This window comes from Phacochoerus africanus, chromosome 5, assembly GCF_016906955.1.
Source record: "Phacochoerus africanus isolate WHEZ1 chromosome 5, ROS_Pafr_v1, whole genome shotgun sequence".
NCBI lineage: Eukaryota > Metazoa > Chordata > Mammalia > Artiodactyla > Suidae > Phacochoerus > Phacochoerus africanus.
Window position 1 is genome coordinate 115,491,961 of NC_062548.1, and position 22,938 is coordinate 115,514,898.

General features: G+C 46.2%; 1 protein-coding gene across 2 annotated transcripts in view; it reads right to left on the reverse strand.

Annotated features, from left to right (window-relative positions):
• The window catches only part of BABAM2 (BRISC and BRCA1 A complex member 2), a 430,327-nt gene that overhangs the window by 86,961 nt on the left and 320,428 nt on the right, over positions 1-22,938 (reverse strand). For both annotated transcript variants that reach the window (XM_047782376.1, XM_047782377.1), the window contains exons 8-10: positions 13,319-13,418; positions 10,100-10,170; positions 6,894-6,976 (exon numbers count right to left, since the gene is read on the reverse strand). In XM_047782376.1, coding sequence (XP_047638332.1) covers positions 6,894-6,976; positions 10,100-10,170; positions 13,319-13,418 — 254 coding nt within the window. The remainder of the gene's footprint in view (positions 1-6,893; positions 6,977-10,099; positions 10,171-13,318; positions 13,419-22,938) is intronic.

The following is a 22,938-nucleotide window of genomic DNA, read 5'->3' on the forward strand; positions in this document are numbered from 1 at the left end:
CCGAAGACTTTTGTTTGACCCAAAATAAAGCAATAAAAGAGGCACAAAAAAGGAATGAGACAAACAGAAAACAAATATAAAAATGGCAAACCCGAATCCAACCATACCAATAATTACACTAAATGTCAATGGATTAAGCTCTAATAAAACCACAGAGACTTTTTTTTTTTTTTCGTCTTTTTGCCATTTCTTGGGCCGCTCCCACGGCATATGGAGGTTCCCAGGCTAGGGGTCGAATAGGAGCTGTAGCCACCGGCCTACACCAGAGCCACAGCAACGCGGGATCCGAGCCATATCTGCGACCTACACCACAGCTCACGGCAACGCCGGATCGTTAATCCACTGAGCAAGGGCAGGGACCGAACCCGCAACCTCATGGTTCCTAGTCGGATTCGTTAACCACTACGCTACGACGGGAACTGCCACAGAGACTGTTTAAATGTATACAAAAGCAAAACCCAACCATATGCCGTCTACAAGAGACACACTTTAGATGTAAAGGCAAAAAACCAAAAAGGAAAACCCAAAAGAAAAACAACCGTGGGATGGAAAAGGTATACCAAACAAACAGCAGACATAATAGAGCTGGGATGGGTTATTAGTATCAGATGACATAGACTTTAAGACAAAAACATGTCCCTAGAGACAAAGAGGAACATTCCACAATGATAAAAGGACCAATACATCAGGAAGATGTAACAATTATCAATGTACATGTACCTAAGAACAAAACCAATAGAAGTGAAAGGAGAAATAGCCCTTCCTGCATTTGTTAGGAGTAGCTACCTTGCTTAACCACAGGCCTTCCCCAGTTCCTGCCAGGAAACCCTTTCTTATGGCTACAGCTCTAGCTCTTTCCAGCTACTGGTAACCGCATTCTCCTCTTGTCCCTGCAGTCCTAGGGGAGATAACGACTCTGCTGCTCTGACCATCCCTTTTGGTTTTCTCAGGTCTGTCCACACCTTTGAATTCTTCCTAGTTACCTGTGTGATGTGCCACCTGTTTTCCGATGGGACCTTGACCTGGACCTAAACTCCTTGCCTTGATTTTAAAAAGAGACTAGTAGAGGAGTTCCCATCATGGTGCAGCGGAAACGATTCCGACTAGGAACCATGAGGTTGCAGGTTTGATCCCTGGCCTTGTTCAGTGGGTTAAGGATCTGGCGTTGCCGTGAGCTGTGGTGTAGATTGAAGACACGGCTTGGATCCTGAGTTGCTGTGGCTCTGGCGTAGGCCTGGGGCTACGGCTCTGATTGGACCCCTAGCCTGGGAACCTCCATATGCCGCTGTGCGGCCCTAGAAAAGGCAAAAAGACAAAATAATAATAATAATAATAAAATAAATAATAAAAAGAGACTAGTAGATACTCACTAAACATCCATTCTCTTTCTCACTCAAATTAAAAGAAGTCTGATTTTTAGCTGGGCATTTGCTGCCCCAGCTAAAGCACCACTTTCCCCAGTCTGCCCTGGCTCACATGCTGAGGCCCTATGAACTAAGTTCTAGAACCAACACATGTAATTCAAAATGGTGCAGGAGACTTCCTAAAAGTCTCAGTAAGTGAGGAGGTTTGTACCTGCCTTCTATCTTGTTTCAATTCTGCCACTTGGATTATGGATGTGAAGGCTGGAAATCCAACAGCTTTCTGGGACAATAAGCCAGAAAGCCACACCAAGGAATGATGGCGTATAAAGCTTGAAGGAATCTGGGTCCTACGTGACCTTTGGCCCTGTCATTTCAGCCGTGGACTGCTCACTTATACACAAGAAAGAAATACAATTCCGTCTTGCTTAAACCATCGTTTTTCAAGCATCTATTCCTACTTCATCATGATAACACATGGTCTGTGAGGCACTATCGCATCTGCCCTCACTCCCTTTCTTTTATTTTGTTTGTTTAATTAATTAATGAATTAATCAATTTGTCCTTTTAGGGCTTACCTGCAGCATATGGAAGTCCCCAGGCTAGGGGTTGAATTGGAGCTGCAGCCACAAACCTACACTACAGCCACAGCAACTCCAGATCCAAGCTGCCTCTGTGAACTACACCACAGCTCATGGCAATGCCAGATCCTTAACCCACTGAGCGAGGCCAGGGATCAAACCCATGTCCTCATGGATACTAGTCAGGTTCGTTACTGCTGAGCCACGACAGGAACTCTCAGGAGGGTGTCTCTTTCTATTTCTTTCTCATATATATATAACAGCGAAGTTCTCTCTGTGTCACATAGCACTTTGTGCCTTGCAAACAGTAAGCAAGTTCATAAAATATTTGTTTAAAAAATGCATTTCATTGTTCTTCAGCTTTTTCTCATCAACTAGGCCAAGGGTTGGCAAACTTCTTTTGTAAACAGCCAGAGGGTAAATATTTTAGGCGTTACCATTTTTGTTACATATTCTTCTTCTTCTTTTTTTCCCCTAACAACCCTTTACAAACAGAAAAACCATTCTGAGCTCAAGGGCCATATAAAAATAGGCTGAGGGTGGAGTTTGGCCCATAGGCTGTAACCAGCTGACCCTTGTGTGAGGCTCTAAGTGTCTTAAGGTCAAGTTTTGTTATTTACTTATATCCCCGGGGACCTAGCACAGTACTGAGTACACAGCATGTTCTCAGTAAACTCAGTACCCAGTTAAATTGGGTTAAATTGATTGGATTACGGGTAGAGAAGAGAAAAAAATGAAATGGAACAGCTAAAGTGGTCAGATTTGGTCTAACTTTTCTTTTTTAGGGCTGTACCTGTGGCATGTGCAAATTCCTGGGCCAGGGGTTGAATATGAGCTGCAGCTACCGGCCTACGCCACAGCCACACTGGATCTGAGCCGCATCCATGACCGCAGCTTGCAGCAACACCGGATCCTTAACCCACTGAGCGAGGCCAGGGATCAAACCCCATCCTCACGGACTCTGTGTTCGGTTGGTTCTTAACCTGCTGAGCCACAACGGGAACTCCTGGTCTAATAGTTATTTTGCTGGGGGGAGAAGGCCGATGGTCCAGGCAGGATGACTCAAAGGTCATTTACTAAGGAGATACAGGAAATGGGAAAACACAGCTTCTCACTCATCCCAATCTCAATACCTTCCACTTCCAAGCAGTAGCGCTGTGACCTTAGGCTGCTGCCCTCCTTACGGTGGGACTAACTGGGGCCCATGAAAAAGAGCCAGTTTCCCCTGGTGGTTGCCTTCGTTCCGTGCCTCGCTATCTGGTTCTCTTGTCCCCTGGCATTCCAAAAAGCTGCTGGCCTAAAGACGGCATCTCCCTCCAGAGGTGAAAACAGCCTGGCAAATACAGAGTTACCCACATAACCACTGCAAACAATTCTTAGATGATGGCCAGGAAACCTTCCCCATAACAGTTTCTAAATGGGGGCAAATCCCTGATTCTGCGGTGGTTCCAAATCTTGCAACATGTTGACATGGACGAAGGAAGGAGAGAAGGAATAAATGGAGGAAAAGACTCCATGGCCACCGTCACGGCCGCAGCTCCCACACCTGGGACTGCCAGCATGCCAGGAAGTTGCAGTGTCTCCCGAGAGATCCCAGAATATGTCCAACACTTCCCCTAGGGCACTCCTGCTTCCGCACACTCTGGCAAAGTCTGAGGTCAGAGCCACTGGCCTCAAGGGAACCGTGCTTCTTCCGTGTAGCCTCCCCAGTGCTCGCAGTGACCGCCAGCACCTGCCCTCTGGTCTTCCAGGGCCTGGGCAGAGTGCAGGGCTGGGGACAGCAGAGATGTTATTTGGGGTCCTGCCAGGTCTTCCATCTCCAAGGAGCGGAGAGCCAGCCACAGACGTCTGGCTCCAGCTCCTCCTTCGTCCTTTTTTTGTTCCTGCGATCTCAGAATCAGGCACTGCGATGTTCTAACCTTAAGACTCTCCACCCCAGAGTCATCGCCCCATCTTCAGGGAAAGAAGAAAGGGAAGGAGAAGTCCCTGGTGGGTTGTGACCAAGCAAAGAGATGCTTCCGAGAGAAGGTAAGTACCAGATGCTGAACTGCATGATTGAATACACGTACTACCGCCGCAAACTTCTCTCGGATGTGGCCAGTCCTACAGTGTCGAGGTTAGAAAGAAGCAAAAGGGTGGAAACGGTTTATTTAAAGTCAGGCCGTGAGTGAATGATGGGGCAGGAGACGGCATCAAAGTCCCTTGATTCACAGACAAGGTCTTATCTGCCAAAGGGCCCAGAGTGTGGGCAGTGATGCTAAGAGACAAGAAACAAACAGCCTGGGGAGGGAAGGAGTAACAGCCCGAGGAACCACTCTGGCAAAAGTAAATTGAGCACATCCCAAGGTCCCTGTAGCTGTTCTCATGAGTGCCTGGGGGTTCTACGTTTCTGAAGAAGGTTGTCAAAACTAAGCGAAAATCTAACTTTGGGACTTACTTTTGCATGTTAGGCAGGCAAACGGAGATGGGAAGGTAGAGAGGGACCTGTACGAAATATGGGACCCAGGGCACCGTGGAGAAAATATTCTTTGGGGATCAGACCTTCCAAAGGAGTGGTGGGAATTGCTGTGACACTGAACACGCTGAGAAGAGAGCGGGCAGGAGCTGGGCGGTGGGTGCTCATTCACCCTCGGCAGCCCCTCCAGGCGCCACCAGAAGAGGCTGCCTTGAGCTGCACATGGAAAACACAGGCTCAGAGGATCAAGGCGAAGCACATCGTTTTCTCCCTCAGGTCAGATACGATCTGGCATCCACCTTTTTGGAAGCAGAACCATGGCTAGGAGATCCAAGGAGGGTTTAGGAAAAAGAGTGGATAGTTCATGCCACTTGGGGGTGAAAAAAACTGGTTGAAGCAGACATCTAATTTACTGTTTACAGCTGTCCCTCTGTGTGTCCTTCCTTCCAGCTACGCTGGGAGACCTCTGCGCATGGCCACCACCATTCCTGACAAAGCCCAGGCCCCTCTTGCCGGGCTGGGTTCCGGGAAACACACCAGACGAATCGCCCAGGCAGCTGTCCGGGGTCACGAGACAAGCCGACAGACCATCAGGATCTGGGCTCAGGTTTCCAGGCTCAAAACAGACTTACGGGGCTCAAGATGGTAGGTGGGGCCGAGTGGATATGGCACATAGGAAGTGAGAGCTCAGAAAGGAATTAACACGCAGAACAGAGAGCCAAGGCTGTGTGTGACACCTAAGGTCAGAATCAAAAGTGCGAGCTGGAAGCACCAGGACACAGCTCGGCTCGGTTGGGCCACCGAAGATGGGGAGCAAAGAGGAGATTGCCAGGAGGCCTGGACCTGGCGCTTCCTCCTCCACCTGGCCCTGTACTGCAGGTCAAGTTCCATCTGCTGACGGCTCCACGGGACTTACCAACCGGATCCCCGGGGACAGAGGAGGAAAGGAAAGCAGCGGGAGGCTTGTCTGAGTGATTTGAACAAGGTCGTATAATTAGCTGGAGGCACACCCAGGGTGAAAGGCTTCACCTCTCCAACTCTCTGTTTGTGCATAATTAATACAGAGCAATATGCTTGCACTGTTCACATGCTTTTGGAAAGATGGTCCCAATAGCAGGAGCTCGATATGGAGCCCTGCACGCCTGGCAACGTGGGTGTCGCTGGGAAGCACCTCACAAGACAGGGAGAACCAACTTCTTAGAAGTACGTGGCGTCAACTCTTAATTATCTCCCCGTGGATTGGACCGTGACAAGGTTTGCATTACAGGCTTTCTTCCCTCTGGCACTCTGGAAATTTGGGGGCTTCTTCCCTTACTTTCTGTGGGTGTGCAGTCAGGTAAGACAAAGTAATTTAAGAACAATCTTAGCTTAAGCCAATCACAACCAAGAAAGTAAATCAGCTGGGGAAGAAAAATCCCCCCAAGTCATTATCTTTACACCATCCGAGAGCTTGGCGACACGGGGCCAAAGCTTTGCTTCCTGAAATAGTTTACTAAGGTCTCCTAGACTGAGCAAAGTCAACCCAAACCCAGTGCTTTTCTGCAACTGGACTCGGGAGAGTTGGAACCTCTGGGTCCTGGGCTTGAGGAATGGGTGTTTTGTCCAGCAAATTACTAAAGAATAAAGCTCATAGTTGACTTACAACTTAAACCCGGCGCCGTGGGTCACTGGTTCTTACACAACAAAGAAATAAACAAAGAGACTCTAAATGATCCATTAAGTGAAAGCTGCACCAATGTTCACTGACTGACTGATGAATACAATACAACAAGCGTTCAAAGATGCCTACTGTGTGGAAAACACTGAGAAGTCACGTTAGGAATTCATTAAAATATTGTCCCACCTTTAAGACATATATATATATATATATATCTTAAACACTGTAAATCAACTATACTTCAATAATAATAAGATATATATATAGTATGATACATTGTAAATCAACTATACCTTGATAAGATATATATAGTATCAAAGTTGTAGATTTTTCCCCTCAATAAGGAGGCTAACCAAATGATCAAAGCAGTATGTTTTGAGTAATCCTGAACGTTCTGAGACCTGAATCTGGAAAGACTATTTTGAAAACAGAAATCCGTCTAGGGTAGGGTTTCTTAAGTTCTGCACTATGGACACTGTGGACACAATTCTTTTTTTCATTTTAGGGCCCTGTCCTGTGCATTGTAGGATGTTTAACGGCATCCCTGACCGCTGCCCACGAAATGCCAGTAGCAACACCCATCACCCCTGGCCCCCCACCCATTGCGACAAACAAAAATGTCTCCAGACATTACCAAACATCCCCTGAGCGGCACATTATACCAGGTTGAGGACCAGTGGTCTAGAGATATTTTCTCTTTAAGACCGTGCAGTAAATATACTTAGGCTGAAGTAAAAGGAACCAAGTCAGGACACGGAAGCTTGTCATATTCATCATTACATGCAGTTTAACGCAGTTTTAAATATATACTGACATGCTAATAGCAAAAGGGTACTCACTGTGTACAAGAAAACAAAAATCTTTCCACATCAGCAACAGAGTGAGTTTTGTAAAGCCTTCTGCATCGTATTCCACGACACCCCTAAGTAATAAACACACACACACACACACACAAACAAAAAATCCTCATAAAAACAAGGTATAAAAGAGATGGAAGCAGTAAAGAATATATTCATAAAGTCAGGGTTACTGAATCCGAGATGCATTTAAGGCAAGTGAGTGTTACCACAGGAAGGATGTGGGATTTGGAATGAAAGCAACTAGGTTTAAGTCACAGCTTTGCCAGTTCCTATCTGCTACGCCCTCAGGCAAATCACCTAACCTTTGCAGCCTCAGTTTCCTCATCTGTAAAACAAACATACTAAGACATGCACCCTTTACCATGGAGTTGTGCAAAACGAGTAAGATAAATCATAAATTGCTGCCATGCAAATGTTAGTTACCAGCTCTGAGCAAAAGGACGAGTGGAGAAGTCAGGGCAGCCATGACTCTCGGCGGGTATAGTGATGCCAAGTCTCACTTTCACTCAGGCACCAAACAGTGACGAGCGCTGGCAATATCATACGTTCGGGATTATTTATTACTTTCTTCCAAGGCTCTTGGAATCCTCTGTCTTGTGTCGCCTCATCCTCCCCACTGGGCTCAAGACAAAGAGGCAACGTTGGCTGGGTGGACACTGGGTTCAAATGGGAGATGCATACCTCGTGTGTCAAAGAACAGCTCCGGACGGCCTTGACCTTGACGGAAGGGCCTGGGCGGAATTCTGGTAGGCGTACCTCTCCCATCTCCTTCAAGAGCTGAGTGCTTGGTGGGGTGGAGGGCAAGGGGGTGTCACCATAATGTGCCAATACTAACCACACCGTGAAGACGAGGATAAGGTTCTCTCTCGTCTGAACGAGGAGGCCTTTGCTGTACGTAGACAGGCCTTCTCCCTGGCCGCCGAGTCAGGCCCATCAGACCCTTAACTCCAATGGCCCCCAGGTTTAAGGAGGAAGGAAGAGCTGAACCCATTGTGAAGGTAAAGGAACCGAGGTGCTCAAGGTTAAGTGATTTGCTCAAAGACTAAGACTGATACACCACTAAGACCTACGGACTTCAGTCAACGGTTCTATCTACCAGTTTCTATTTCTGTTTGTGACTATGTAATTTATTCAATACTATGTTGCCACACTGATGTCTGAACTTTTGAGATCCTGCATTCCACAAGCAAACACAAGCGCAGAATCCTTCTCCTTCTGCATCCAGTACGAGATATGGTAGTATTTGCATCTGGTTTCGTCGTTGGATGCAAGTATTACCATATCATAGGTATAATAAAACACAGAAAGGTACATAAACAGAATGAGAGTTAAAATCAAGGGTAAATGCAAGTTTCATACTTGTCTTGAATACCAATGGGGTAAGAAGGGGCACCCATCCCTGGGGTGTGACTTTGCTCTGGAGGTGAGACTGTGCTACTGTCTCCACTGTTCAGTTCCATACACTGAAGATAATCTTACTCAAAAATGAGAAGACCAATGGTGTCATTTATTAACCATTGCTTATATCATAAGCACCGTCTCACAATACTCATAAATAAAGCTGAAAAAAACTTAAGTATTGGCGAGTCATGTGTCATATCATTTAGATACTGACAGGCCTATTTTGGAGACACAAAAAATTCCATTATGGATAATGAGAAAATTTCTTGAAGTTGCTTTGAGGAGTCAGGCATTTTGCTTATAATACTTAAAATTATATCCCAATCTTATTCTTTTTTTTTTTTTTCCTTTTGGGGCCGCACCGATGGCTTATAGAGGTTCCCAGGCTAAGGGTCAAATCGGAGCTGTAGCCACCAGCCTATGCCACAGCCACAGCAACGCAGGATCTAGCCGTGTCTGCAACCTACACCACAGCTCACGGCAACACCAGATCCTTGACCCACTGCATGAGGCCAGGGATCGAACCCGAGTCCTCATGGATGCTAGTCGGATACATTAACCACTGAGCCACGATGGGAACTTCCCAACCTTATTCTTGATTTCATCTTCTCTTTCCTACTCCTTCTATCCTCACTGCTTGTTTATTTATTTAAAACTTTAATACACATGCCCCCACCCCCCAATTCTGGAATAAGGGACATGACCAGACCACTAAAACCCTCAGGGCTTAGTGCCCCCAGAGAAGTAGAATGCTCCACCTTTTAAAAAAGACGTGAGGACTATGCATCCCTCCTCTGCCCTGAGCTAAGCCCTGGGTGCAAGGTTGGTCAGGGCTCCGCCAGCAATAAGGAAACAGAACTACAGAGCAGCGCGGCTGGGCCACGGGAAGGAAGGGCCAGAGCACGGGGATGGCAGCAGGCGGGACGCCCACCCTGCAACTGCAGCCACACACGCCCCTTCTTCTCCCTGCGGGGCCTCCTTCCAACTCCTCATTTCAATGTGAGTCATCGCTTTAGAGTCTAATGCCAGACGTAGGTGGCACTGTGCAGAGTGGGAGTTCCATCAGGGGACCTGAGAGCAGGGCTCCCACCCTGGTGCTCTCCTGAGCTGGGTGGTGGCTTCCACCAGTGACGGGAGCTCGGGTCAAGGTTTCAGGGCTTTCTTCAGTAAGATGTGCCAGGAATGCCCACCTGGCTCACCTCGTGACTCCTCTGAGAGGAGGGAAGTGAACGTGCCCTGGGCAGACGGCAATGAGTTTTGGAAGAAGCAGGTGTTACCGACCATTGTCACTGCTGTGTTTGGGGCTAGTCCAGCTGCTGCTCCAGGGAACATCTTTGATTCTATTATTTGCTAAAGAATGCTTTAAAAAAAAAAAAAGTTCCTGGGAGCTTGCGTGTGGGTGACATACCAAAAAGAATCAAATGGCATTCTAAGTCATCATATGAAAGAACTAAGAGCTATCTCCTTTGATTTATCTATCTTCTTAGGGCCGCACCTGAGGCATATGGAGGTTCCCAGGCTAGGGGTCTAATCAGAGCCGTAGCTGCCAGCCTATGCCACAGCCACAGCAATGCCAGATCCGAGCCGCATCTGCGACCTGTACCACAGCTCTTGGCAACGCCGGATCCTTAACCCACTGAGCGAGGCCAGGGATCGAACCCGCCACCTCATGGTTCCTAGTCGGATTCATTTCCACTGCGCCACGACGGGAACTCCTGTATCTCCTTTTGAGGGAGCCCTCATAGTAGGGTCATCAGGCAGCATGGTTTAAACAAAGAACTTACGTGCCAAAGTGACTGAGGAAAGCGGCAATGTACTCTCGTCTTTTGTGGTAGCCTTGAATCACATACTGCACCTGGAATGGGAACCCAAAGCTCAGAAGCAGAGTAGGAAATTGTTAAATGCTTTATTATGTAAACTTACAAAGATCTAGAGAAGGAGAAACAGTAAAATGAACACCCATTTATATATATATATACTTCCACACCTATATTCAACAACTGAATATTTTGTCGAGTTGCTTTATCCAGCCATCTACCTACCCATCAACCCATCAATCAATCTTGCTGAAATGTTTCAAAGGAAATTAGAGATGGCATGACAGTTTGCCCCTAAACACTTCAGCATGCATCTCCAAAAAAACAAGGCAATTTCCTACACAACCACGATATTGTTATTGCGCTCGGCAAAGTTTAGCCATCGTTCTCTGAGCGCCTTTAGTACCCTGTCCATTTAAAAACCTACCCAAATGTCTCCAAAACATTTTTTTTTTTAAGCAGAGTATAAAGACGGATGAGGCATTTAAACTAGAGAGTTCTTTTACTCTAGAATAACAGTACCTCCTGGCGTGTGTGTGTCTGCACACACATACATGATACTGACTTTTCAAAGAGACTGGGCTAGGTGTCTTAGACAATGTCCTGGATTCTAGATCCTCTGACTGTTTCCTTCTTTTCTCCTCTGCCTTCTGTATTTCCTATAAATTGGAAGTTGCAGCTCAAGGCGTGATGAGATTCAGGTGAAATATTTGGGGCAAGAAAACTTCATAGGTGACACTGAGGGTGCTCACTGGTTAAGGTGATGACTTGCCAGCCCACCTGTAAAGGGATGTCTCCCTATTACCATAGGGAACGATCTCTCGAAGCACAGGAAGATCTAGTTCCCACTGACCTTTCACCTGATGGTTTTAGTATCTGTGCGAGATCCTTGTGGGAATCAATTACCTGGTGAGAGCCTGAAAAATGGTGACTTTTATAGTCTATCAATCCATCTGCATTTATCAGCTGGCATTCTCCATAAAGAGGAGCTTCCTCTCATCAGCTGGGTCTCTGGTTATCTTGAACTACAACTCTCATTGAAAAGGCATAATAATGCTTAATTCTTTCTTTTTAAACTTGTAACTTGCAGAACCAGGAGTGTTACAACAGGAGATCTTATTTTGCCTTTTAATATTCCGTCACCAAATGACAGTTTCTATAAAAAATTGTGAACTGATTAAGCTAGGCATCTGAAGTTAGTCACCTACCCATCAGCTTCTAACACAAAAACACATGCTTTATAAAATGTCTTCATAATGGCTGGAAGAAACAGTGGGAGAAAGAGACCCCCTGCCCCCAAATTGTTTATATTGGCTGTAGCCACACTGAGTTTCTATGGATAACAAAAGCTTGAGATAAAGTGCTTGAAATAACCTTGACACAATTGGTACTGATAGCCATTTGTACCCTTTAAAAGTAAAACAATTCTATTTATATAATAGGGGGGTTATGTCAAATTATAAAAACAGTGCTTGCTTTGCAGGCTTAATGCAGGATCAGAAATGTTATTTTGGGAAAAGAAAAACAGATGATAAGTTTGCTTAAGTGGCTTTGTTTAAAAAGGGGATGAAAACAGTTCTGTATACTTGATTTTAAAAACAGAAAACCATTTGAACAGAAACCCACAACAAAACTGGCTATAAAGATAGATTCCAACGTAATTATGGAAATTCATTTGAAGAGATTGTTTCTAAAAGCAGCCCATACTGTCCTCATTTGTAGCAAGCAGCAGAACATCAATTTTAAAAGACAAGTAAAATTAATGAAAGGGAACCAGATAAGAAAAACTGACTGATTCTTATATTTCTGGGAAAACAGTATTATGATTTTTTTGAGGAAAATGTATGACTAGAAATTAATCGCAATTGGAGAGCTTTAAAAAGACTTCTTCGCGGTTCTGGAAGACCACATTTGCATTTTGTCTCTATAATAGCGGGACATAGATTTGAAGGCAGTGCGAAGTCCCACAATGTAAATAAGAATTCTGTCCTCCGGATCGGTTTTGTAGGAGGGCAGGGCCGGGGGGGTTTGGGCCAATGAGCAGCCACCTCTCTGTGAGAGTTAAATGCCCTGGAATCCGTGCCAAGCCCACAGACGGCAGAGTTGCCAGATTTTAGTTTCTCTGACATTTAAAAAATAATACTGAAGCCTTTGAAATATTATTACACTTCTAAAATATTTTCTATATAGAGATGAGCTATCTTTTGAATGGAAGAGAGAAACAAAAGATTTATTTTCCAAGCCAATGTGAAGAAGTCAATAGGAGCAAAGAAAAGAGGCTTTGGGAATTAAGCAAATGGAGTCAGTCCATGTGGGAGAAGAAAGAAAGTCAGCATTGCTCATGGGTTAATATCTCCAGTTTTTAAATACACTGCCTGGACATTCACAAGAATATTCTTTTTTTGGCCGCGTCCACAGCATGTGGCAGTTCCCTGGCCAGGGATTGAACTTGAGCCATAGCAGTGACAACGCTGAGTCCTTAACCACTGGGCCACCAGGGAACTCCATGTGAGCAAATTCTTATGCTTTTTAGAAAGGCCTGATAACAACCATTAATGTAAACTCAGTTACTTGCCAGTAAGGGCTCAGCTAATTAACGAAGCTAAGAGAAAACTTTAGATAATCTGATGTGTGCCTGGCTCTAAGACACACTGATTGGAAAGCTGTCCCTAGAAGCAGGACTCTGGCAAACTGCTCCAAGACATGACAGGGAGAATAAAGAACCAGCTATTAAAAAGCGCAGTATAGAAACGCAGGCAGAGAGGTAAGCAACTCTGTAGAATTACCGTGATATCAATGAGTAGCAAACACACACACACACACACAACAGATCACTGGAAAACAAGAGAGGTCAACATTTTTAAACCATGAGAAGGTAAAAGATCTAGCAAAAAACTTAGGGCATAACGGGAATTCAAGAAAGAGGAGGTATAAATGTAAAAGATGAAGATAAGACTGGAAGAGGTGGTCAGAATCCTCAGAAAAGGAAAGAGGGCAAAGAAATAAGGAGAGACACCAATGAAACATAATTCAAAGTAGGAGAGGCCGATGTCAGGCAGAGGATGAAAGGAAGAATAGGAGGGGGGGGAGGATGGGGCCTGCCCCATGATGCCCCGTAGGTGACATCGGGGCGACACTGCAGCTAGGAGCTTCCAAAGGTGGGGGAGGCAGGGAACTGGCCTTTACCTTGTTGGTGAGCAGGTGGCACACTTGAGGAACATAATCAATGAGACATCCTCCTCCTGGAAAAGCTGGGATGTGAAGAGCTGAGGAGCCTCCAAGTGCACTGAAAGGACAAGAGCACAGCGGACACTTCTCTTAGGGCTCAAGCAGTTTGTGTGACACCCCCAGACAGATGTGGCTTCTCCTGCGCAAGTCTGCCCACCGAGTGCCTGAACTGATGATGATGGGAACAGGGACGTCCCTTGAGGATTACATGTCTATATTTTAGTCCATTTTGTTAAGGCAGCATGTTTATATTACACAGGACTAACAACTAATGATTAACGACAACTCATGACTCAATCACACAGCAGTACAAATTAGCACATTTTGATTGGCATGGGCAAATGTCTTACGAACAACCTTCATGGGTTGTACTTGTTACTGAAACAGACTTTTATATTCTCTTTCTTACTTTCTTTCTTTCTTTTTTTTTTTTTTTTTTGCTTTATTAGGGCCAGACCCGAAGTACATGGAGGTTCTCGGGCCAGGGGTCGAATCGAAGCTACAGCTGCCAGCCTACACCACAGTCATAGGAACCCAGGATTAGAGCCGCATCTGTGACCTATACCACAGTTCACTGCAGTGCTGGGTCCTTAAGCCAGTGGGTGAGGCCAGGGATCAAATCTGTAACACCTCAACTGAACAAAACTGAACTGATCCAATGGTGCAAGAGTACCAAAGGGACCAGTTCTGCAGCTCATGGGCTTTGTTGCCTTGGACAGCCTCTGGGGGCTTTAGTTTCGTCATTCTTAGTGTGAGGCAGGTGGTCCAGGGCAGGGGTTGCAAATTCTGGGGTCTGCCCAGCCCAGGTAGTTCTGTAGATGAGTGGAGAGAACTGGAGATTTTGTGCACAGTGGGAAGGGCTCTCACTGCTCAGACCCAGCTGCTGTCTGACATGGAGGAACGAACACAAGCCTGGTCTTACTGGATCCTAATTTCTCAAGTGAAGCTAGAAATACATATGATTTAATCTCTCAATATTTAAATGGTGGCAAGTCATGAAACATTGTCTGAAATACTGGTCCCGGGTCTCTGCGCTAATAGGGGTAGGAAGTGTGCAACTAGTCAGAGAAAACACTGATCCCCCATTCATTTAAAGAAGACACAGTCAGAAATCATCAACCCAAGCACTAAGATACAACGTTGATCCAGAAATCATTTCCAGAACTTTCCTGGAGATTCTCTTTTCTGTTTAAATAACCAGCATAGGATTATTTTTAAAAATATTCAGAAGCTCATAGCATGCTTTTTTTTTTTTCCTTTTCTTTTAGGGTCGCACCTGTGGCATATGGAAGTTCCTAGGCTAGGAGTCAAATTGGAGCTGCAGCTGCTGGCCTACACCACAGCCACGGCAACACCAGATCCAAGATGCATCTGTGACCTAGGCAGCAGCTCATGGCAACCCCGGATCCTTAACCCATTCAGTGAGGCCCGGGATCGAACCCGCATCCTCAGCGAGAGGATGTTGGGTTCCTAACCTGCTGAGCCACATTGGGAACTCCTGCATTTTATATATCATCCTTAACCTTGACTTCATCTTTTTCCTTCTCTCATTTTCCTTCGGTTCTCATTTGTTTTTCTTCCTTGAATTTTGTTTTAACATATATATTTCTGTAAGATCCTTCAACCCTCTCTTCAACATGATGGGACGTAAAAAGACATAAAAAGACCCCCCAAATCCCACAATAACAAAACTGTAAATGGAAGTAGCATATTTCACAACACCGATCTAGAAAATCATTCTTAAATGGTTTAGAGCAGACTCAGTCTAGAGTCTATGGTATCAGAAGCAATGTTTGCACCTACTCAAAGGACCCCAGACCCAGCCCGTCTCTCTATTGATGACAGATTTCTGAAATTCACTTTTTTGGTAAAAATGAATATCATGTTTGTTTATTTGCAGGAATGAAAAATCCCAAAAGACAAATAAATCCCAAGTGATGAGAGGAACTCAACATGGCATGGAAATATTCGCTGTTGACTTATCCTACTCCGATGATAAGTGAAAAAGCACAACGCTGAGTGACGACGGAGAAAATTCCAAGGCAGCGTTTGACTAAGTAAGACGTTCATGAATCATGTACGCCCTGCAACTGCACAGAATCAGCAAGAAGATCAATTCCGTTTGCTACTCTCGGCGTAGACACTGGATGCGATTTAGCCTCAACTCTGAAGAAGGCTAGGAAAATTCCTACGACTTTCTGTGAACAAGAGGAAGGCTCTCCGTCCCCTCTTTTGTAGGCAAACGTACACAGATTCTGCACACATCTCACCGGAAGGTTCTAATGGTCCCATGAGGATGGAAGACTGATTAGGAAAAAAATTCTTTGGTGCAAGAATCCAGTATTTATAGCCTGCGGTTATTGGGGAAATATCTGTGTAACAGAGACTATCAAGAGCCAGGCTTCTCATAGGTTCCTGAGAGGAACACTGCTTAGCATAACGAAATTCCAAAAAATACAATAATGTGGACAGTTCCCCAGAATGGATGGTAACAGACCCTGACCTGTATAAGATATTACAGAGTAAGTTCTTAATCATTGACTCAGGTGAATACAAGGAGTGAAAGCAGTGTGTGGGTAGCCCTCGAAGCTAGTAACACTCTCTCTGTTTCTGAAATTCAGCCACTAAACACGGATGACCCATACAATGGGAAGAAGCAGGAGGAGAGCGAAATCAAAGGCTGGCTGCTTTGCTGCCAGGCCCATCTCTTGGTGCTCTGCTGCCAACATTATCGAGAACTCGCGCTTGTTGCTAGGTGCTTGCGCATTAGCTCATTTAATCCTCTCCACAATTCAGTGGGGTGGGAATGATCCCTGTAATTTTGCAAGTGAGGACACTGAGGCTCGGAGAGCGGGAGAAATGTCCCCGGGCTCACACTCAACTGGGAGATGGTGAGGCCGACACCTGAACTCAGGGGAGCCTGTGGCCAGTGTCCCCGCCACTGCTAGTGTGGAATTATATACCTTCCTGAGAGCAGGGGGATTTTAATCTTGAAAGGGCTCCAGGGATGGAAAGAAACAGTGGGTCCGGCTACGAGTGAGCCACATCAGGACTTCAGTGAGGCCAGAGGGTTTCGAGGGGCGCTCAGACCACTGAGGAAGCAGGCAGGGCCGGTGATATGCAGCTCATCTCCTCTTACGACTTGGCACACAGCAGCCAGGCCAGCATTGCATCCGATTTGGTGCCTACCTCAGTACTCTGCCACCCAACCACCAAACGACCGGATCCAGGGCACCCTGGATGTGAGAGACAAGCCCTCTGTCATGGCCAGGGGCGAATGCCTTGCTGGGCAGGGACGCCGCAATGTGTGAAGCACTTCAGCTGCTATGAAGGATAGTTTTAAATGAGAGTTGATTTTTCAAAGGACACGTACTGCCTCCTTTATTGAAGTTGGTAGTTTCTCAGCCTGTGAGGGCGCTGGTCCTGACTTCCAGCGTCACACGCTGATAAGGGCTGCTGATTCATGTATAAATATCCGCCTCATGGGTAAATATTTAACAGGCCTACTAGAGCCCGAACGCTGCCCTGATCGTGCTGAATAAACAAAGTCAAGTGCCATGAAATAAAAGAGCTATTATGTGTTCGAAGGGGGCAAGATGGAGGAGGTAAGGCCTTGTGATCTTGACGTCTTTAATATTCATGAACATGTGCAACAGAAAAGTCACCACGTGCAGGGCTGCCCGGCCTCACGCAGCTCTGCCCGGGAAGGCAGGGCCAGCTGGGCCAGCAGCAGGGCCTCACGGACCGACTAGGTGGCTGAGTTGGGGTCGGGGAAGGGAGGAGGAGGAGGTAAGAGGGCCCCCCTGCTGTCGATTCTTCTGATCTAAGAAGAGGTGCAGGGAGAAAGCAGCGCTACAAGGTGGGCAGACGGAATCGGTGTAGCCGGGGCTCAGGCTGAACCTGGGTGGAGAAAGGGGTGAAAAGGCTGTGTTGATGAGACAGGACCTTCTATCTCTTGATGGACGGTCATGAAACATGAAACTTGCTGATAATTCTTAGAACTGAAACTGAACCTGTGGATATAAATTCGAAGGACAGGGCCAGAGTTTGAGAAAGCAGTGGAGTGGAACAGACCAAAAGGTAGCCGGAAAAACACTTCCAGGTCTGTCTCCTTGGCTCTGAAAGTCAAATATAAGAATTTTCTGCATGCTAAAGCTATTGTTTCCACACAAACAGAGCTAATTGAGCCCTTGTGGACCTGCTCTTTCTGCAAATATTCAGAGTGTCTCTGATACTGATGCCTCAGTTTCACTACAGTTCAACAGCATAAAGGAAATATTTTTGAGCATTTTGACATGGAAAAATGCAGGGAGTCAGCCTGTCTGCAAGCTTGACTTGGGACAATGGGGTTTTAACCCATTATGGAAGAGCAACCCCCTCCTCCCCATGTAGGGCTTTACCTTCAATAAAATGAGGAAAACGTGATTTGGCACTGGGGCAAACCAGAAGGGCCAATTGATGTTCATTGCTAACTCCTGCCTCTGCCAGGCTTGCTCGTTGGTCCTGCTTAACTTGCACACGAGTGCAGTGGGGATAACTGCTTTCAAAAAGACCCATCTCTCTCAAGGGTTAAAGCAGCAATTAGAGTTACACTGACATTGAAATTGCACCCATGCCCTTCAGGAGGGACATTATTCTAGAACGTCTCTTGCTTGAGCATCCTAAGTCCAGGGTTATGCGAAGGCGCCGTCACTGCTTGAATCAGCCTTAGTGCCCCGATCTGCCTTAATTTAAGCAGGGGTCTGAGGGACAGGAAGTTGACCAGGTCGCCTCCTCCACAGTATGATTCAGGGGAGTGTTGGAGGGTGAGGCATGGAAACAGGGGAACTTCCAGAATGACAGATGGACCCAAGCTGCCACTAGCCCTCCAGCTAAGAGAAATCCTAAAGAAAGGTGAGCCTTCAATTCAATCCAACAAACACAAACTGTATGCCTAAATCCGTTTAAGAACTCGAGTTTCCCATTCTGAATATGTGACTAGAGCACCATTGCTAATTCCTTTCAAGGTAGAGAAATGCCAGGGACCTCAAGAATCTAGGGCACTCTATAATGACAGAGTATGTTTCCTGGTGGCCTGCCAGGAAAGCCATTACAAGAAAACAAAAGTCATGGTTATTTATTGAGTATCCACTCTTGCCAGGCACTCTACCAGGCATTTCATTATCTCTAAACCTTCTAACAGCCTTGCCAACTGGATCTAATTAGCCCAACTTACAGATGAGGAAAACTGAGGTTCTAAGAGGCTAAGCATCTTGTCCAAGATTATCCAGCAAGTTGCAGAGATGGGCCTGAATCCTGGTCCGTCTGGTTCCAAAGCCCATGTCCTTCTTCTTTAGAAATTCTTTCGTAAGAGAGATGGTGTGGAATTTCTAAAATTCTAATCCTTCTTAGTCCCCACCTACATACTGAAACAGCCATATAAGTTACTGATATTATCCTCAAAAAACCTTCACCCATGAAATTCATCACCTTGTCATCACACTTTTCTTATTTTAAGATAGCTTATGTCACAAGTTAACTGGGTAGAATTTAAAAAGTCATATATAGGTTCTGAAAACCCCAACGTACATAAATGCTACACTAAGGAAAGACTCTTTTTTTTTTTTTTTCCCCCCTTCCCCTAACTGGATTTCCTTTTTCCTAGTAAAGCATTTTCTAGAGCTGTTGTTTGCCCTTGGATCATTGTATAGATTCAGATTTGAGCCATCTAAGAGTCTCTCCAGTCCTCAGTTAAACAAAATCAGGGTGTGATTCAAAATGGAAAAATGTCAATGCATGTAACAGGAGAAGAAAATAAAAGACAAGAATGACAAGTTTATAAGTAGGAGGAAATCTGGGGAGTCCTAATGGATGAAAGGTTGACTGAAACATCATTTCCGGCCTGACTGTATCACATTTTGTGGCGGATCTACGATTTCCACTAAACATATGTCATAGCACACAATCAGGTCTTACTAAAGCACCGTATTCCAATTCTTGTTTCCCATTTTAAGAGGGACATATAAAAATGGAAAAGTTCTAAGACAATGATGAGTATGATTAAACACTCAGAAAATGTTCCTCTTTGGAGCAAAATCTAAAGAAGTTGAAATTGCAACGTGAAAACGCGTAGAAGGTTTGGAATGATTAAATACAGTACTTTTAAAATACGAAGGTGCACTCAATGGATAATTTGAAGCAGGTATTCGTTGCTTAGTCGCAGATAAATAAAGAGAGTTTAAAAGGCAACAGGGAGGACGTAGCTGGTAAAATGAATTGTCCACAGAATGGAGGAGGGAATACTAGTTCCATTAATGAAGTGCTGTCTACGTACTAGGCACTATACTAGGTGCCTCTACGATAGCATTTTCCTATATGATATCACCTTTTCTTCACGTCACCTATGAGAGCGGTGTTAGCCCATTTTACAGATGAGAACGCTGGAGCTCAGAGAAGCTCCATAACCCTCTGTGAAGTTACAGAGGGGGTAAAATGGCAGAGAGGCAGCTAAATCCAGGTCTCTCTGGCCTGAATCTATCCCACTCTCAGGTCTTCAATGATCACTTTTGGTTTCCTGAATTCTATCTGCAGACCCGACATCTGGTTCCACCTGCAGCAGCTCCACTAGGCTCCCTCTGGCTTGGGCCTTTCAGGCAGCTGCCTGGGCTGACGGAGCCCCTCAGGCTGTTGCCAGGAACACTTATGAAACTTGTTTAGGTACCTGAACTGAAGCGATTAGGGCCCTGTTCATTTGAGGCAAATGAACCCCTGGAAGCTCTGAGGGTCAGAGGACTTGAGGGACCCTTTCCAGAAGGGAGGCGGTGAATTGCCAGCAAGGAAACGTTACACTTAAAGAACTACAAAAGACAAGAAGAGCGTAATTGCAAACAGAGTCTGCCTACTGACACGAACACTAAGCAAGTTTTTGTCCAGAAATGTATTTAAGTTTGTTAACATCTCAGAAAAGCCTTTAAGGGACAATCTTAACAGATGTCCAGCATCAGGATCTTGTTAGCATGTGGAAAAGCATTTAAAGTTAAGTCCTGAAAAAACGACAATGAACTGAGCAGATGTTCTATTAAGATTCGGTAGGAACTACTTGTAATGATGCCCGGCCACGCACGACACGGATACGGGAAGGGGGGAGAAAAGCTTCTTCCTTCTTGTCGCATCTGGATCCCTGGCCTGTAACCTGCAGTTGATTCCATCACAATTTCTTTAAGAAGAGGAACTGTTTTCAAATACTAGTCCTCAGGAATAAGTGGATTTATTGTTTGTTGTAAATGTACAACCTTGAGGCTCCAAGGAATGGCTTTATTGCTCGGCTACTGCACACACAGAGGTTATTTGTCCTAGGAATTGACTTTTGAACCATATTTATTGGAAAAAACCCAATACATATATATATATCAAACCATTATACTGGACACTTTAAATAGCCCATGTTTTTATTTTTCGATTATATTTCAATAAAATTGGGGGAAAAAAATCAGTGCATACCATAGCTCTCCTACACTAAAGCCACAACGTTTTTTGGTTTTTTTTTTTTTTTTTTTTGCTTTTTTTTAGGGCTGAATCTGTGGCATATGGAAGTTCCCAGGCTAGGGGTGGAATCGGAGCTCCAGGCTCCAGGTGCTGGCCTACACCACAGCCACAGCAACACCGGATTCGAGCCCTGTCTGCCACCTACACCGCAGCTCGGGGCAACGCCAGCTCCTTAACCCACTGAGCAAGGCCAGGGATTGAACCTGCGACCTCATGGATACTAGTCAGTTACTGGTGTAGCCACAACGGGAGCTCCCCATGAGCATTTCTCCCACACCTCCTTTCTCCTCACTGCACGCAGATTTTAATGGTCAACAGAAGATGCGAAGAATAAAAAAAATCCTTCTGCCTGACCAGGGTAGAGAAGTGTATCGACCTGGCTCCCGACTCGAGGTATTTATAAAGGCTCAGGCCCTTAATGGACAGCAGGAGGCAACCTCACCTACACACCACTGGTCTCTGCTCAAAGCCTGTGGGTAGCTGGAACTTGGCTTGCGCACACACAAAAATGAAAAGATACCAGAAGATGCGAGTGGCCAGGCTACTGGTACAGAGCACTTGATAATTTGTTTCCAAAGTGCCCCTCATTTGGATTTTTACGGCAGCCCTACATAGTAGGTAACGAGTGTTAACATACTCATTGCAGAGATGGGAAGACTGAGGCTTGAGATGGATGACTTACCCAAGGTTTAAGCCTGTTAAAAACTCAGATACCCAGGGCTGCACCCCTGAGAAGCTGATTTATATTAAGCTCAGCGGGTCTGAGGGGGGACCTGGTTCCCGAGTGGAGGCGAGTGCGGGTGGGTGGTCCTCACACCTGCTGTGCACGGCATCCGGAAGGTGCACAACAGGATGGGGGGCGGGGGCGGTGGTAAAAGCACATTTGCCTCCCATCCCTGAGGCATCAGGTCACTGACTGTCTGAAGGGTGCTGTGGACGAAAGGAGATGACGAAAACACAGACGTGGCCTTAAGGAGCTCAAGGCCCGGCGTGGGAGACGTTTCGAGAAACAACTAGAAAAAAGGTGATCACTGCTGAGTGTGCACATGGGAGAATGAAGCAGATCGCATGCGGGTAGCCCGAAGGCAAGGCAAGGGAGCAGGCCAGTCAGGACTGCAGCGGGGAGGAAGGAAGACACAAGAGACTCTTCAACGAGGCAAGGCATGGGGTCAGTGGTTAGGAGCTCTGTGGGCAGCAGACCAGGGGGCCTGAGCCACACTGGGCAGCGTTCTGCCCCCATGAGAAGAGCCCATGTCATACTTCAGGCGGCCCAGTGTGTCTCCGGGTCACAGGGCATCTGCCTGGGGAAGGACGAAGGAGATCTGAGGGTCCGGCCAGATGCAGGTCAAGGGTCGAGTGGGCGGGACAGGAAGTTCAAGTCAAAAAAGAAGTTCTGTGCCGTCATAGCGAGCGAGCTGTCCTGGAGCAACGGCAAAGGCTGGGGTTTGAGCCTGAACCTCGGCCAGTTTCATTACTTAACATCCCTCTTTTATACCCACACCTTCTAAACTTACACTGCAGCTCAGACCTTCCCTGAACTCAGGACGCACAGAGTCAGCTGCCTACTCAACGCCTCCGCTTGGATGCCTGCTCAGCGGCTCCACGTGGACGCCTGAAATGTGCTCCCAAGTGAGCCGCTCCCAAGCAAACCGCCTGCAAAACCGACTGCTCTTGCTCTCATCCCACTTCAGCCAGCGGAGGCTCCAAGCGGAAGCTTCTCTTTTCTTTTTTCTCCCCCCTTTTAGGGCTGCACCTGCAGCATAGGGAAGCTCCTGGGCTAGGGGTCGAATCGGAGCTGCAGCTGAGGGCTACGCCAGGGCCACAGCCACTCAGGATCCGAGCCGCATCTGTGACCTATACCGCAGCTTGTGGCAATGCTGGATCCTTAACCCACTGAGTGAGGCCAGGGATCCAGCTCACATCTTCATGGATACTAGTTGGTTTTTTAACCCGCTGAGCCACAACGGGAGCTCCTGAAAGCTTCCTTGGAGCCAGACCAATCAAGTGTAACTTCTCATCTAGATTCTCACCCCTGCGGATAAGCTGGGGCTGCT